Raw genomic sequence first — 18,414 nt, 5'->3', positions numbered from 1 at the left:
TTTGCCACCAGGCCTGGTATTCTCAAATACTTTTTTAAGTACAGGTGCTGCTTATTTTCTACCACTAAGCCTTCTTTTAGCCCTCCATCACCATTTCCACGTCATCACGCCACTGAGAAAAACAAAATGCCTTTTCCTTTGAAAATGCCTTCTAGTAGTTTACCCTTGTGTCTGTCATCTATATATCCAACTTCTATTTATCTCTCATATTTATCCTAAACTTGAGCTCCTGCCTTACAAGCCTTCTCCACCCTAGGTCCTGCCATAGGCAACATCCTTGTAGATGACCTATCTAAAACTTCAAAAACTGAAAAGCCTGAGCAGCTTCCCTTTGTAATTATTGATCCACCTCTTAAGTACTGAACTGCAATCTCTCACCAAATGATCTATTTTCTTCCATTTTTTATTATATCAAGAACCTAGAACCTATACAGCCCTTTCTTATCAACTCTTATTTAGCTATCTTTACTACTTCTCTACAATTTTGTTTCTGTTTGTTTTGGGTTGAGACAGGGTCTTGTGATGTAGTTCAGGCTGGCCTCGAACTTGCCAAGATCCTCCTATCTCAGCCTCCCAAATATAGGCATGTGCCACCATGCCCAACTGTTTACAATTTTGAAGCAACTCCAAAATCTACTCACTTTTAAAACAATATTCTGGGACCAGGCATCATGGCGCACGCCTGTAATCCCAGTACTCGGGAGGCTGAGGCAGGAGGATAGCCAAGAATTCGAGGCCAGCCTGGGCTACATAGTGAGTTCAAGACCAGCCTGAACTACACAGCAAGACCCTGTCTCAAAAAAACAATCAATCAATCAAACAATATTCTGAACTGTCTTTTCCTTTTGTCCTTCCATACCAGGCAAAATCCCAATACTTAGATAACAGCTTAAAAACTGGGGGTGCTGAGTATAAAATTATCAAAATCATCCAGAGGGGCTGGGGATATAGCCCAGTGGCATAAGCGCCTGCCTGGCAAGCGCAAGGTCGTGAGTTCGATCTTCGGTACCGAAAAAAAAAAAAAAAAAAAAAATCATCCAGTGCTAATATGAATTCATGATCTTCAATTTAGCTAGTCTCTAGAACTTCCTAGCAATCTTTGATCCTTATTTACTTGGCTTCTACTGTATTTTTCTACCTGGTAACTCTCTTGCATTCTTAGAATTATTGCTTTTATTTTCCTAATCATACCTTACTGGCCTATTTCATAGACTTCCAGACTTTTTCTTGAGCCTTAAAATGTCAGTGTGTTCCCTAGGGTGCTGTCCTTAGCCCTCTTTTCATAATACTCTGAGATTAGTGATCTCTCACCATAGCTTCAACTAGCATCTACTTATTTATTTTGTTTGAGACAGGGTCTTGCCACATAGTTTAGGTTGGCTCAGTCTCAGTCTTCTAGGTGTAGCATCTATATTTTGAAGACTATCAAATAGATGATTTCAGTCCAGAGCCCATCCCTAAACTACAGAACTGTACTAAACTATCAAATATCTCCCTTTGGTTGTTCCTTAGATATAATAAAGTTATTATGTCTGCAAATAAATGTACTGCCTTCCCCTCTACCAGAAGTGTTAAACCTATGGCCTGTGGGTTGGCCATGACTATGTTATAATAAAAAACTTGCAGGCAACAGGTTGGACATGTCTACAACCATTACCAAAACAGTTACCTAATTAGTCTGAGAATTATCCTAGATGTATCTTTCTTGTCCTATACGGTCAATAGGTCCTAAATAATTCTCCAGCTTGCTTTTGTTGCTTTGGTCACCAGGACTCTGAATAAACTCCCCCATCACCCTATAAATGCTACAACCTCTTTGATTTTGCCACATTCCACCACACAGAGTACCCTTTCACAGATTCAAATCTCAACAATCTTATTTCAAGACTGGCTTCTTTACATAAAATCCAATTTCTTTACTTTAACATAATACATGAGATCTCTCAATCTCTGCACTCTCAATCTCTACACTATAGTTCCATGCTTTGTCTAACTTTTCCTTTTTTGGGAGGGGGTACCAGGACTCAAACTCTGGACCTCATGCTTGCCAGGCAGGTGCTGTGCCACTGAACTAAATCCTCAGCCCCAACTTATCCTTTTCTTTAAACTTCATTTCAGTGTTCCAATTCTTGAAAACTTTTCCTGATCTTCATAGCCTATATTAATACTGCCCTCTACTTTGTAGTCCAAAAGCATAGCACATGGTGCACACCTGTTATTACAACACTTACCAATTACCTGTCTCTCCTACCGGTTTATGAGTGCCTTGAGAGGCATCATTTGTACATATCCAGCGATCTAGAACAAAGATACTAATATATGTTTACTGAATTAATGATAGTTTCCAAAATACTCCTATATCTTGACACTGCTTTATGTAGCAATGACAATACATTTATAGGGCTTTATTTACAGCTTGCAAACTACTTTAACATACATACTTTGGCATAATTCTGAGACACTCTATAAGTATAGTCAGGCAGGATTAATCTCCATTTTACAAATAGCATAACAGGTTCAGAGATGGTACGTAGCTTCCCACAGTATTTAGTAAGGAAAAGATCCATGATTGAAACTGCAGTCTAAGTGCTGCTCTGGTACCATGTGTCTTTTATATCAACATAGTGACAATTATGTTTTGACTAAAGAGGTCACCAAGGGGGCCAGGGATATAGCTCAGCGGCACAGTGCCTCCCTGGCAAGCACGAGGTACTGAGTTCAATTTCTGGTACACACACACACAAAAAAGAGGTCATCAAAAGGCTTCTCACTAGCCTGACTGAGATAAGCAAGGATTGGCCACATGCCCTCAAAAAGTTCAATAAATTCAACAGCAGTGTCTTCAAAATTTCAATTGGTCCCTCTTAATTTTTGATAGTTTTTAAAAATATCTTTTCCTCAATACTGGATTTTTTCTTGGTTTTTTTATTACGGTTATCACCACTCTATGTCTCTAAGGCTTAGAATTCTGTTACTGTTCTTCCAACTTCGAGTCCTTTTGATTATTCAAATTCTGTCAATTCCACGACACCTTCATTGTTATAAGCATAGTTCAAGATCTTATTTTATTTACTAGAAAAATCTAATCTCTACTATTCTTCCTTCTTAACTAAAAAAAGCACAACTAGATTACCTATACAAAAAATTTTAGGTCATCCTCCCCCTCATACTGGGATGGAACCTAGGGTGCTCTATCACTGAGTTAACTTCCCCCACTACCAACCTTTCTATTTCTTATTTTGAGACAGGACCTAAATTGTCCAGGCTGGCCTTGAACCAGTGATCTTTCTGCCTTAGCCTTCCAAGCAGCTAAGATGGCAAGTATAGGCCATCGAGTCTGGCAGTAGTTTCTTAATAGCTGGAAAATAAAAAGAAAATCCTGAATCTTCTTTTCAAGGTCTCTTCTCACTTTGGCCATTTTCAGTCTATTTTGTGTCATTTCAATCTTTGCCTATAGCTACAATTGCCCAATTTAATCAATCCCCAAAACAAAATCAGTCTGATTGTCTCTTTAAAAACTGTTGCTCATCTGTTTTATTCTCATACCCAATCCTACAGCCAATATATATCTACTTTCTAATATTATTGGGAAACTGTACCATATCTGGTTTCTTTCTCTTAATTCATGCTTTAGACATCTCTCACTTCAACTACTCCATTAATCTTCCAACCAGACAACCTGCTTTAAGCCTCTGCCCCATTTAATAATTTGTTTTTTTGTTGTTTTTTTTTTTTGTCTTCTTGAGACAGGGTCTCACTATGCAGTTCAGGCTGGCCTTGAGCTCACTTTGTAGCCCAGGTCAGTCTCAAACTTAAAACGATCCTCCTGCCTCACCCTCCCAAGTGCTAGAATTACAGGCATGCGCCACCACGCCCGACTGGTTTCATAATTTGTTCCACACAATACCACTAGAGTTATCATTTAAAAAGCAAGATAGTGGGTCACTATTTGACTCAAACTGTCAATAATAATAACAGTGAAAACTACCATGTGTGCAGTACTTACCACTAACCACACCACACACACTGTTCCCATTAACTCTCCAAAACCCTCAGAGGAAGACTTTATTAACTATATAGACAAGAGCAGTAAGGCTTGTGAATGTTAAGTATCTTGTTCATGGTGAGACTCCCAGTGGTAGAACTAGGATTCAAACCCAGGTAGTTCAATTTCAGCACTTGCGCCCTTAATCATCCAAAGGCTATCCTGCTTACTATCTTAAATTTCAGCTCGACTTGGTATTCAAAAGATCCTTTCCGGCTTCATCTGCCACTCCTTGCCAAGTACTTTACATATTACTGCCAAGTACAACTCTATGACTTTTAGCTTCTGTTTTCTCTATTCCTACCTTGTCTGGAGAAATCAGACTCATCCTTCAAGGACTACCTCAAAACATTACCCTCTTGATGATGCTGCTTCTTCAAATTAAGATAGTCAATTCTTTATGATTATCATTCCAATAGGATGTTTCCAATTCCTTATTTATTTATTTTTGTCTTTTTGAGACAGGGTCTTGCTATGCAGTTCAGGCTGGCTTGAGCTCACTTTGTAGCCTAGGCTGGTTTGGAACTCATAACTACCCTGCTGCCTCAGCCTGCTGAGTGCTGGGATTACAGATGTATGTCACCATGCCCAGCCAACTTATTTATTTATAATAACATCTCCCCCACTAGCTTGCCAGTACTCCAAAAGAATCTATCTTACTTAACATCTTTTTTAATTCTGCATCTTTAATGCCTAAAATAATGCCTGTTACAAGTAAATGTTACCACCCTCTTCAGATTTCAACCCTACCCATCCTTCAAGGCCTCTTTCATCCTATATAACACCCTTCCTAGACCATTCCATTCCAGAATCATTACTATCTCCCTTCAAACATCAGAAGACTTGCTCCTTATGCCACTCTACTGGCAAATATTAATCATGCCTGTTCATATGAAATATAATAACTTTTTATGAGTACTTATTTCCCCAAGGATCAGGACTGCTTTTTACCTTTTCTTACTTTGGGTGTCTCCCCACCGTTTTAAAGCATAAACAGCAGGAACTTAATGAACAGCTGCTATTTGAGTTCTTTGATATTTCAAAATGTTTTACATACCATCTCTTTATATGGTGGAATGAAGTAAAACATATTTCATTTAACAAACTAAGGTTCTTTTCACCAAACTTTTCCTTACAATTCTTGCCAATTCATTCAATAGCTCTGGAACTTGAAGCTTTTGCCTCTCTACTGAGCATCTGTATTTCCTACTTGGCATTTTCCTTCTAAGATAATTTGTTACCATAGTGTTCTTTCTCCCTCTTACACACACACACACACACACACACACACACACACACACTATATTCTCTGTTCCTTTGCTTTCTTTTGGACACATGGTACTGAAGATTTATTTTAGTATGGTTAACAGTTTAATGGGGGTGGAAAGAAAAAGAAAAATCTTTTTTAAGAGTTATCTTTTTACATAGATAAGTCTACAGAATCAAGTTTATACACAAAACTTCAAGAGTTCAAGCTACTCTGAATTATGAAATACAACTAGTAAGAAACACTGAAGTAGCTATATGACCCTAAGATCTATATGGGTCATCTGAAAATATGTAACAAAAGTAACCAATCCTAATCAAGCTAAGATACTGGAAAAGTGTGGCCAAATGATCTCAGATTTAGGAGACAGCTGGCAATGGAACCTAAATGAACGTTAACACTGCCCATTAGAAATACATTCAGCCTAAAACAAAACATAAATACAAGAATTTGGTTCAATCTGAAAGTGTGGTAATTTACAGCTAATAAGACCCAGGCAATAAAGGGAAAATGCTGAATGTAAAAGAAAATTGTCACACTGGAGTTACTAAATGAACATACACACAATTTAAACAATGCTCTCTAAATGATGAAAGTGAATTTTTGTATTACAACTAACAGAATTGGTAATTTCAAAAACAATACAGCTTTGCAAATCTGGGACCTAATCTATATGGAAAAATGTACATTTTATAGTGTCAAAAATATAAGTATTTGAACAATTTAGATCAAGTAATTTTGGGGGGAGGAGAAAAAACAATGCATAGAAATTCATTTTGTGTTTTAGTTACCACACCAATTTTGCTGATGGGCAGTAAAGCAAACATGCCTATATAGCTAGATGTTTTCTCCTAGTTTATTTCCATTTCTCAGTTGCAACTTAGCTAAAGAACAAAAATGCTTAACAGAACATAATTAAAAGGGCTTATACTCTTTTACCTAATTTATGCTATTATCAATTTTATAACACAAGCATTTCACCTGAGCCAGCAACTGCACTAGGCTCAGAACCAAATTTAACTAACCAGGAAACCTAATCACCCATAATCAGTGACATGTAATTGCTACTAATAATGTTAGTCACAAGCTTATCATATTTATACATGAATCAACCACAATATTTGAATCATCCAACCTCACAAGAAGTGAATTTCAGGCATTTAATACTAAAATCAGAAAAATCTGTATCTCTTTAAAGTTGGGTGTGATGTGTACATCTGTAATTCCAGGACTGGGGAAACTGAGGCAGGAAGATTACCATGAGTTAAGAGGTCAGCCTGGGCTACACAGTCAATACAAGGCCAGCCTGAACTACAAAGCAAGACTCTTTGTCTCAAAAAACTTGAATAAATAAAATTAAAACCTATATGACTGCTAGTGATACAGCTCAGTGGCACAGCACCTGCCTGGCAAGTGGAAAGGTCCTGAGTTCAATTCCTGGTACCCCCCTACATCAAAAAAAAACCCTATATGACCAGCGGGAGATTGTGGTACACACCTGTAATTCCTTCCCTTGGGGAAGAAGGGCCTGGGGCAGGACGATTTCAAGTTCAAGGCCAATCTAGACTACATACTGGTAGTGAGAAGTACTGTATAAAAAACAGCTAGGGTTCCAGGTATAGCTCAGTCGTGGAGTGCCTGTAAAGCATGCCTGAGGCCCTGAGTTTGATGCCCAACACTGCCAAAAGAAATTAGGTAAAAAAACAACAATAACAAAAAACAAAACAGAACTGTAACCATAAAATAGATGCCTTCTCACTAGTATACAGAACATAAAGTTTAGAAACAATAAAGAAAACTTTCAGGGAGTAAAAGACTATTTGTATTTAATACCAACGATTATTTTCATTATATGACTATGAAATGGTGCAAAACTAGCACATACTGGACTTAATAAATCTGCATTTTAACAAGTTCAACTTAAACTGAGTAAGTGCAGTGGTCATTAGTTTTCAGAAACATCACCAAAGGTAATATTATGGTACAAAAATTGAATGTAAAAGGAAAAAAAGAAGCCTGGAAATGAAATTTAAAAGTGGAATTTTGGGTCTGTAGGAAAGGCAGACTTCCAAGTAGTGCAGAAGAAGCTAGAGAAGGGCTGGGGATTTAGCTTAGAGGCACAGCGCCTGCCTGACAAGTGCGAGGTCGTGAGTTCGATTCCCGGTACCGGGAAAAAAAAAAAAAAAACCAAGGGGGGGAAAAAAAGACAGAAGTTAGAGACAAGACTCTAGTACAAACTAATCTGTTACACACTGTCTCTAAATATGTGCTATCAGAAATTCTAACTGGCGGGGGCTGGGGATTTAGCTCAGCGGCACAGCGCCTGCCTGGCAAGCGCCAGGTCGTGAGTTCAATTCCCAGTACCGGAAAAAAAAAAAAAAAAAAAAAAAAAAAAAAGGAATTCTAATTGGCTAATAAATTCCATAACGAAACGGAAGTTGTCTCCATGAAGAGACTACAACACACTCATATATTTTACTGATAAACTAAACATATTGATTGATAAGTATATTTTAGTTATAATTTTCTATACTAATAAGCTCCTTTGCCATTCACCTAAATCAAATGGCTTTTATCCCATAGCAATAAACTACGACTGTTTACTGGACTCGCATCTCACCCCTAAGGAATCTGCCTTATGCCTGGAATTTCATTTTTACTGCATTAAAATAGTGCAGGAAAAACATTACCACATATATGACAAGGAACAATAAGATTCATAAGCACAAGGATAGCATAAGTTCATTGTTCAAGAATGTGACTGGTTACCTAACTGATGAAAAGTGTCCATGGAAATATATTCACACGCAAAAAAACAAGTATAAAATGATGAGGCAGCCCATGTCCCCTGTTCCCAATCCATAAAACTCCAAGATTTCTTGACAGGATGAATGCCTGAACTTTTTCCTTTTTTTTTTTTTTTCTTTTTAAAGATTTCTCAGAACAAGTTGTCCACAACACTCTATTCAGCTCATTCCAATACTTGGTCCAACGGAATACACTAAATCAGCTTTTAAGATCCATACAAATAAGCCTACATACAAATTAGTGTCTATTTTTTGAGACTCAGACTCAAATTTTTAACTCGAAAAAGAAAAACACAATAAAGAAAGAGGTCTTCTTGTTTTTAAATCTTTTAATGGAATCACAGGCTCATATCTTAAAACTGGGTTAAGTGCTCACATACTGTGCCAGTATATTTGTGAAGCGGAATGAAGAGTAATAGTAACAAATAAAAAGAATATCTAAAAAAAAAAAAGTAAAAAGAATTCTACAACGATTTTAACTTATTGACCAAGATACATGGTAAAGAAAATTTTCAAAGTGTTTTTAATCAAGTTGATGAGTGCTCTCAAGGAAGTAAGAACATCATACAACTCCCAATTAGCCCTCAATTTCTCTATTTTAAATAAATCTGTTGATGTGCTGTGGATACACATCCATAAATTCTGCCCTGGCTCCGAAACATTTAACTTTTTCTTTTACAGAGCGTGTGGGAGTGTGTTTACATGGGAAGAGTAACCTCTTTGACGAAAGGGCCGATGGTTTTCTAATATTTCTTCCCATCTGCGAGTCTTTGTTATTCCCTCTTATACTCCTTTCTGCCTACTCTGCACGTACAGCTAGGCCCCCAAATCCTGCCCCGACCCTTTGTCCAATCCCATATGGCGCCCCCGTTTCCGTGCCGGGTGGCACCTGCGGGCCGGGCACGAACCCCTGCGGCTGGCGCAGGGCAGGCGCGGACGGGGCGGACGGCTGTCACCGGGGAGCGGGCGTGGGCCCGAGGCGAGGTGATTTCGACCGCTCCCCGCGCCGCCCCGCGTGGCTGAAGATCTCCGAGCCCCTGGGTCAGCGCCGGCCAGCCGGGAGCGCAGCTGTCGCGGGAAAGGCAGCTAATCGCCGCCCGAAGCCGCTCCGACAGGCCGGGCAGAAGGAGAAGGGGCTCACGGCGCGGCCCCAAGCCCCGGGCTAGGAAACCCCGGGAGCAAACCCCCGCCCGGGCGCAGGGGGACCGCGGAGCCACCGACTGGGCCCAGCCCAACAGGGGCCCGCCCAGGGGCCACTCCCCAAGGGAGGCAGCCAGTCACTCGCCTGCCCTGTCGGGCCCGCTCCCGAGGGGACGGGCTCCCGCCCGCCCTCAAACGCGGCTCCTCACGCCAGGCCCCCAGGGCTTCGGCCACCTCTCACCTTTGACGACGCGGTCAGCCCCAGGAGGGGGCGGCGGGGGTGGGGGCGGGGGCGGTGCAGCCCGGGCCGGCTCCGGGGCGGCCATGCTGGACCCGGGGCTCGGCTAGGCGCTGGGCCGGGCGGGGTTGGGGGCGGGGGCGGCGGCTACCAGAGCCAAGCGGCGGCGCCGCCGGGGAACATGGCGGACCCTTTCCCTTCAGAGGGGCTAAGACCGGCATGCATCGCGCGCGTGGGGGCGGAGGCGGGACAGGCTCTAGGGACTGGGGCAAAATTACTGAGGGTAGGAGAGAAGCGGCGCGAAGCCAAGGGATCAGGTTAAAATTCTTTGCATACAGAAACGAAAGTGAGTAAAGGGGGCGGTCGGTAGTAAAGGGGGCGGTGGTAGTAAATGAGTGTAGGAAGGCCATAGGCTCCTTGTAAAATGGAGACACCTGATCAAACCTCAGAACCTCCTACTAATAAATGTGTGACAGCTATCGGATTTGATTACTGAAGAAGTACAAGGGAATAGAGGAGGCACTGTAGATTCTACAGCATTGATACATGACCATTCAAAAGAGAGTTTGAAATGGAATTCAGGCCCCTGTGTTTGGAGCTTAGCGTTGTCAAGAGTTTGAAGGCACAGAATAATACGGCTGAAGCAGTCTAGGGTTCAAGGGTTAAGAATCAAAATTGGTACGGAGAAGTGAGGGAATGACACCAATAAATACTCAATCTGCAGAATTCTCCTGAGAAGGACATGGCCTCCCTTTTGATTCACTGAGAAAACAGATTTGGAAGGCAGAGAGCCAAAAAGGGAATTGGAAATTAGTTCCTTGTTTCTGCACATACAGAACTCAGAACCAGGTGACCTACAGAAGTTTTGTACAGACAAAAGTAACTGACATTCGAGGGAAGGGGATGGAGGAAAAAGAGCTGACTTGCTCCATCAATAATTATTAGACGTGCCTGGCAAACACAAGGTCCTGAGTTTGATTCCCGGTACCAAACAAGTTAATAATAATTATTAGACATGTATGTGCTTGAATCGAGGACAGGGACCAGAATATACTGTATTTTGATGGCGTAGAATACAAGGGGGATGGAGTGTGAAACTCCCTCAACATCTTCCCACTCAATAAAACGTGCTGACATTGTGCTCATAATGGTGATGGTTAGGTAAGCAATAATAGAACAAAGGTCTCAGAATCCTGTTTCTTTGTGTCAATCTCAATGATCCTGAGACCTGGAGTAAAAAAAAAAAAAGGAAAGCTCCATGGGCATTTTTTTGCAAAAGTAAGCTCACAAAATATCTTTTAAAGAGAAGAGACTCAGGAGCAAAGAAGGGGTGAAAATGGATCTTTCTGGTATGAAAGTGGCCTAAATCCCCAGGGGAAGGGGCCATGGGAGCAGAGAAAGGAAGGAACCGAGGCACATCACAAACATGTAAGGTAGAGGAAGGTACCAGAAGTTCCTGGACCAGCAGTGCATTTGTAGTAGGACTTTGAATACCCAGAAAATCTCCCGCAGGAATGGAGGGAGTTGGTATGTAATGTATTGGAATACTCTGGCAGGAAGGGGATAGGAAACATGCTAGCAACAGTAACAACAAAGAAAGGCACTCTCTTTAAGGGCTCATTGACTACTACCTTGATTGTATATCCTTTAACTCCTGTATTGCTTTTCATTTTCACTGAGGCAAGAGATTATCAAATTATCTACCCATTTCCAGGCCTCCCCACCCCAATACATAAGAGCAAGAACATACAAAAGGGAAAAATGACAACAATTTCATTAAATAGAACTATCTTATAGATTTATTAATGAAAATACTTTACAAAAAACAGTATGTTTGGCCCTAAAATAGATCAGCTGACTGAGGGTTTACAATGGCGACTGAGCAAGTGGCAGTAATGGCTCTGCTGCTGAGGAAAAAGGGTTTGTTAGTGTTCCTGACTCCATCTCTTCAGAATGGTGAATACTATGTTGGCACCTCCGCACGCCAGGTTTGGGGCATGGGAAGGATTGACAGGCCATACATAATACCCCAGCAGGTGAGCTTCCCTGAATGACATGGTCAGGACCCTCCAAGGATGGGAGATGGGGAAGATAGAGAGTCAAGTAATAGGAACAGGTGACAAAACAGTAGAATTTGCGAATGTAGTAGGAACCAGACGATGAGGTTCAGGTGGAGGTGGGGGCAGAACAGTATCTGAGAATAAAATGATGACATTATGACACTAAGGAATGGCTAGTGTCCAGAGGAATACGATAGATTCAACTTTAAAGTGGCTCACATAAGCCCTAAATAGCAGCTGCTTCCTTTTGCTAGGGGAATCTAAGTTGCAATTTAAAATATTTCCTCCCAAAGAGCCAGGTCTCTTTCAACATTCCTGGAACTCCTAGGAGAAACTGCCAGTTCTCACAACCATGACAGGGATGCAGGGTACCAACTTTGCCACAGTAGTTTTATAGAAAAAGAATAGCACAGCAAAGGGGTGAGCCCTACCACCTGCTGTGCTGCAGGACTCTGGCCTTGTTCTGCTCTTTTCCAGGGGCATCTGCTAGAACAAACAGAAACCTCTCTCTCCTGTCCTTCTGAGTCCAGATTGGGGTGCGTAACTGCTTTGCCTCCAGTCGTCATCTGGGGGAATATCTACTCTTCGAGGACCAGGTGTTCGTGACACTGGAACAGAGGCCGAATTGCAAGCTGACCTCAGGGGTAAATGAAGACTGCTGGATGGTGGGGACACAGGGTGAACAGTAGAAGGGCGGGAGGGTGAATGGAAAAGATCTCCCCAGGACCGAGCATGAGGAACCTGGAAGCCCTGGCTTCTCTCTGGTAGTGTGGCAGTGTGGGTTAGCTGAGGCTTGCACCCTGGGATACTTAGGAGTCTGGCCCTAATGTGCTGGTTGGTCTCTGACCAAGGTCCCAAGGAAGCATCAGTTCTGGAACGATGGGGGAGACTCCGATAGGTCAAAGACCTTCCTGTGTACTTGACGCCTTGGGAAGTTTCACTCCTGTCACACATAGCCAGAAACTGCTGGACATTCCTCGAAGTTCCTGAGGAAAGAAAAGAAGTCCAGAGACTGAGTATCTTCATAAAATAATTCTCTTTCCCTGTGGATCATTCCTAGCCATCCTGCCCAACTCTTTACTCCTGCAAAAGCATAGACACAAGGGAAACACATATCTACATTTGCTTTTGATTTTACTTTTTAAAATTCTTATACACATCAAAAGAAAGTCTCTTACCTCCAACTTGGGCAAATGACAGTTTCCTAAATGTTGTCATACCTACCTTGCTCCACTGTAATTACACACACACACACACACACACACACACACACACACACGCACAAATAGCCTTCAATATAGCAGATGTACTGCCCTACCAATGACTAATTCTTGAGCAACTACTCTAAAGTTGCACTTAGCTTTTCTTAACACAGTGGTACCTTTAGTAAGGCTGCCTGTGCTTACATTCCTGCTCAATCTCTGAGATCTCTGCTTTCGTTCACACCACTCTTCCTACATACACGGTGTAGAATGCCTTTTCTATACATTTATTCAATACTGGCACTATTGACATCATTGGCTAATCTTTGTTGGAGATGAAGAGAGACTGCTCTGTGTATCGTATGATTTTTAGCAACAGCCCAGGCCTCTAACCATACTACCTTAACCAGAGACCCAGGCCACAAGGAGGAAGAGAAGAATGCCTTATTGTAGAGGGTCAGTGAAAGCCAGAATGATGTTGTCCGCCTCTGCCAGGATCATCTGGGTTTATTCACATGGCATGGGTACTCCAGGTACAGGGTCTTTCCAGGGTCCCCTTCACTCCCTATCCCCATACCCCCTCAGCAGAGACTCCATGAATAGGAGAGAAACTAGTAATAGAGATGACATTTCTGCTTTGGGGGAATCCCAAACCCTAGGTATTAACTCCCCTTGGTCACTTAAAAGGTTATTATATCATGACTAAAATAGTACATTCTTATGAGGAACCAAATTCTAAGAGTGCCAGGTTAGAATCTTATCCCTTTTTTTTTTTTAAAGTATTTTGAGACAGGGTCTTGCTATGTAGCTCAGACTGGCCTTAAACTCACTATATATCCTAGGCTGGCCTTGAATTCACAGCAGTCCTCCTACCTTAGCCTCCCCAAGTGCTGGGATTACAGGCATGCACCACCATGTGTGATGCCAGTTTAGACTGTGATAAAAAAAAGAAAAAACCATGGTGCCTAAGAGATGATTCAGTCACAATTCACAGAGATCAATGCTCAATCTTAAAACAGTAATTTATACCCTTACACACCACTCCACCTCAAGATACCCCAACCCCCTGTACTAACTGGACCCTTAGTCCCCTGGAAACACACTGTAACATGTAATATTACACTGAGGGGAGTTACCTTGGGATCTATAAGGCTCCCCTGCCATGCTGGGCATCAGGACATCTGGGGACAGGAACTGTGGTTGGGGAAAGCAGAGTTGGGAATCAAGGAGAAACACAGGAGGATCATGGATGACAGGGAGGGAACAGGAACTGGAACAACGGTTCCCGGTTGGCAAGCGCTTTGTCCTTAGGTTTGATCCATCATTGTAAAAAAACAAAAAAAAAAAAAAAAAAAAAAAAACACAAAAATGAGGATTAACACACAGCAGGATGTGGTTGGGTAAACACAGTGAGGCAAGCAGTGAAATGGAGGGAACTAAAGTACAAACATGCCTTGTTCTAAAGAGGGACCCTATTTACCCTCCCAGTCAGCCCTTCTAAGAAATTCAAACGTCAGATCCACTTCCCTGCACCGGTTTTCATCACATACCTCACCTTCTTAAACCTATCATTCAGGTCTTTAGCAAACTTTTTAATGTTAACAGTAGAATCAGGAAGATTGAAATAGAAATTGGAGAGAGAGAGACAGAGAGATGAATTAAGAAAGGCTGAGAAAATGAGAAAAAGTTCTATATTTGCTGAAAGTATTTGGAACTAAAATATACCTGCTGAAATGTAGAACTTACTCCATCTGCTAACCTGACACTGCTACATTTAAGGAGTTTTCCTCTGCCTACCAAGTTTGCATTCATAAATGCTTGTGTTGTGTGCTCTTATACCTTATTAGTTATTGACTTGTGGTTAAAAAAAAAAAAAAAACAAGAAATGTCCCTGTTAACATCTGAAATATTAATACACCCCAAATTAAATGGATATTCTTCCAAACTCACCCCCTAGTACCACGTTCTAAGTCCCTCAATCTGAACAATGGCATTGCCCTTGACTTCCAACTTCCCATTCACAATTCCATTATGTCAAGTACTCTCATTTCTACCTGTGGATTTCATATTTAAGTTCAGTGACACCAAAGCAACAGACTTCAATATGACCTTCCTATCTCATATCCATTACCTGATTACTGTGACCTAGGAAGCCCTATGTGATAAGGCACTATTAATCTTTCTCACTTTCACTCCAACCATTCCTGTGTCTTTTACACTTTTAATGTTCATCAAACACATCAACTCACTCCTACCTCAGAGCCTGAACATTTATTTTTACTATTACCAGGAATGTTTTCTCATGGCTCAAACCTGCATATCAGTGAAGTCAGATGAAATGTTACTTCTTAGAGCTGATGTCCCTCACTATTTTATCAAAAATAGCCCCAGGAAAGCAACTGTTACTTTTTCTTTTGATAGGAGTGGTGATTGAATACAGGTTTTTACACATGCTAGGCAAGCATTCTGCCACTGAGCTGTATCCCAGCCCCCACGATGCCTATCAGTCCTTATCCTTTGACTTATTTTATTCATCTTTAACACACTTATGACTGTGTAATGTTAAATCATTTGTTTATCATCTTTCTCTCCTAGCAGAACACCTTTCTTTTCACTGTAGGATCCCTAGCACCTTGAGCAGCACCTGAAACAATGCTAGGATATGGTAAATAATACATTAAAACAATTTATATGCCAATATATTTAATTTCCGTTAATTGATTACAAGCTATTCAAAGGCAGAATCTGTGTTATTTCATCAGTGTATGCTCATAACACCTATAGGGAAGAATGCTTCAGGAAGAAAGGAATTCCTAAGGGAATACCATACACCTTCATGTTTTCTCCTCAAGCTGTCTCTTTTTTGCAGTCCCTTTTTAGGGTTCTTCAAGGATATGTCTTGGCATTTCTTCGCTCTTTGCAATTCCCTTTTTTTCTTTTCAGTTAAGTGGATTTCCAAATTTCAATTTCTAAGTCATGTGTCTCATATGCAAAGGCCTACCAGCTTTCTCCTCTCAGGCATAATATATCCAAAATTGAACATGTATCTTCCTTTAAGTGTATCATTAACAACCTAAAAAAACTTGCATATCCTCCTTCATTCTTCTCCCCCAAACCCCAGCAGGCAGGCATCATGAAGTGTCATTTATGTTTATTTCCTAATTGGCTCTCCAATGTTTGTTTCTCTCTATCCTTCCAAACTCCTTGTTGTAACATATAGGCCTCTCCGTGGTTCATGCTTTGACTGGTATTTATAGTCTTTCCATCTCACTTGTCAAGACTCTCCATCATCTCCCCTCACCAGACTCTATAATCTTGCCATATGAAATGAACCTCTTTGAAGTCAGTTAATATTTGCTTAAGGACCCTTTGTCTGCTATATTCTTTTTTCTTTCTCTAAGAAGGCTTCACCAGTACCTTAAGCCTAGGATAGATACCACTTCTATTATGTCCCCATAGCAACAAATCCTTATCAAATTATAAAACTGTTTATTTATCTGTCCCCCATAATAGACTCTAAGCTCCATAAAAGCAGGGACTATATCTAACTCACCATAGTATTCCCAGCACCTGGCACAATACCAAGAACATAAGCTCAATAAGCATTTGTTTAAAAGAATGAATCAATGAATAAATGAATTCTAAAGAAGTCAGAAAGAAGCCAACTCTCTTAGGAATATCACATTTTACTTTAAATGCATTCAGTGTGTGTGAGAACAAATGCTGGGCAGAAAAGACTACCTGTCCCAAACAGAATGGCAGGCTGTTGAATTATTTAGGAACTTATGGAAAATAAATTGGGGGGCAGAGGACTAACTCTTGAGAGGGAAAGTGGATCTGAAGAGATGGTAATACAGAAGCCATGGTTTCCACTATGCTTCCGCACCTTTTTGTCTCTCTGGTACTAGGGATTGAATTTGAGGCCTTTACACTAAGCTACATCTTCAAGTCTTTTTAGTATTTTTACTTTGAGACGGAGTCTCACTGAATTGCCCAGGCAGGTCTTAAACTTGGTGATCTTCCTGCCTTAACCACCCAGAGTGCTGGGACTATAGGTGTGTGCCACCATGCCCACTTTTTAATTTTTGTACCATGTACTGTATTTAAAACCTTTTTAAGCCAGGCAAGGTGATGCACACCTGTAATCCCAGCACTTGAGAGGCTGAGGCAGGAGGAAAATTGCAAGTTCGAGGCCAGCATGGGCTACAAAGTGAGCTCAAGGCCAGCCTGAACTCCATAGCAAGACCTTGTCTCAAAAGACAAAAACAAAACAAAATAAAACAAAAAAAACAACAAACAACAACAATAAAAAACACCTTTTTAAAAGGGGCTGTAGTTCAGTGATAGAGCACTTGCCAAGTATGCATGAGTTCCTAGGTACAATAAAAAATAAATAAAACCTGTCTTTTAGCTGGGCATAGGGGTGCACACCTGTAATCCCAGCACTCAGGAGACTGAAGGAGGAGGATAGTTGTGAGTTCGAGACCAGCCTGGACTACAAAGTGAGCTCGAGGTTAGCCTGAACTGCATAGTGAGACTGTCTCAAAAAGGGCCGGGGATATAGCTCAGTAGCACAAGCATCTGCCTGACAAGTGCAAGGGCCTGAGTTCAATTCCTGTTACCAAAAGAAAAAAACCACCTGTTTTTATATTTTTATTGAACTATCTTAGTAGACAAGCTTCAGTGCACGGGTACTTTGCATCCTGCCCTCTATTGTAATGAAAACTCAACTTATCTTGGGCAAATGTGTAAAATTCTCAAAGGACAGATAACCTGCAAACTCATGGTGATCTTCCTGGCCCCACCTCCTAAATGCTGGGATTAGGTATGCACCACTAGGACATTTTGTTTTTTTAAAACATACTGGGGATTAAATCTAGGACCTTCACACCGAGATACATCCCTTCAATTTTATTTTGAGACAGGATCTAAATTGCCCAGGCTGGGTTTGAACTTGTGATGTGATCTTCCTGCCTCAGCCTCTCAGTGTTGGGATTATAGGTATGCATCATCATGCCCCACTCTATTTCTTTCCTTCTTCCTTTGATGAATATCATGGGTTCTAACTCTATCAAGAGCTTTGCGTCTCAGATTTCTCTCAAGGTTCCCATAACTTTTCTCACCCTAGGGAACCCTATATTATATTCTTTCAGAATTGCTCTAGGAAAGGGACATTTCTCCAGGGTCTAATAGAGTGTATGTAAATAAAATAATGATCGCATGTCTTAATTTTGGTGAATTTACATGGCTTTTCCTTAGTTGCAATTTTTAGCTTCTCCATACTCCTTCACCTGCACTATATTTTCACCTAGCAGAGAGGATGCTCTGAATAGAGGGACTCTAATGCTACTTACAAAACTGTGGGAAGACATTGGCGCCTCCTCCCCCTCTGAGACAATGGTGCCACTGAGACTGCATGAGATGCGGCGAAAGTTCTCTGCACTGTACTGTTCATCCTCCCCATATTCCCTGCTGAGGCCTCGGCACACTGCAGCCTTCAAACACACAGACACACATAGGCACATTAGACCTTTGGTTTTCCCACAGACCTGTCCTGAGGGATATGGAATAAAATAAGGTAAGACTCTCTAGTAAACACATGAACCAGATATATTTAAAAGGTAGTAGCCATGTGGCAGTCTCCTTTACCTCAGA

At 41.2% G+C, this 18,414-nt stretch overlaps 2 protein-coding genes across 10 annotated transcripts in view; both read right to left on the bottom strand.

Moving 5' to 3' along the window:
- Ppp3cb (protein phosphatase 3, catalytic subunit, beta isozyme) overlaps positions 1-9,614 on the bottom strand; it is a 53,964-nt gene extending 44,350 nt beyond the window's left edge. For 8 of the 9 annotated variants that reach the window (XM_005389972.2, XM_005389975.2, XM_013516758.1 and 5 more), the window contains exon 1: positions 9,501-9,609. In XM_005389972.2, coding sequence (XP_005390029.1) covers positions 9,501-9,585 — 85 coding nt within the window. In that variant the 5' untranslated portion in view covers positions 9,586-9,609. Of the gene's footprint in view, positions 1-9,500 lie in introns of all 9 variants that reach the window. The other variant, XM_013516760.1, reaches the window with a different exon arrangement.
- Positions 9,615-11,268: 1,654 nt separating this feature from the next.
- Usp54 (ubiquitin specific peptidase 54) overlaps positions 11,269-18,414 on the bottom strand; it is an 81,895-nt gene continuing 74,749 nt past the window's right edge. The window contains 3 exon segments of the mRNA XM_013516768.1: positions 11,269-12,067; positions 12,070-12,543; positions 13,896-14,082. Of these exon segments, the coding sequence (XP_013372222.1) occupies positions 11,985-12,067; positions 12,070-12,543; positions 13,896-14,082 (744 nt within the window). The 3' untranslated portion in view covers positions 11,269-11,984.

This window comes from Chinchilla lanigera, unplaced genomic scaffold, assembly GCF_000276665.1.
Source record: "Chinchilla lanigera isolate Chin_1 unplaced genomic scaffold, ChiLan1.0 scaffold00036, whole genome shotgun sequence".
Taxonomy (NCBI): Eukaryota; Metazoa; Chordata; class Mammalia; order Rodentia; family Chinchillidae; genus Chinchilla; species Chinchilla lanigera.
This window is presented reverse-complemented; position numbering and strand designations above follow the sequence as displayed.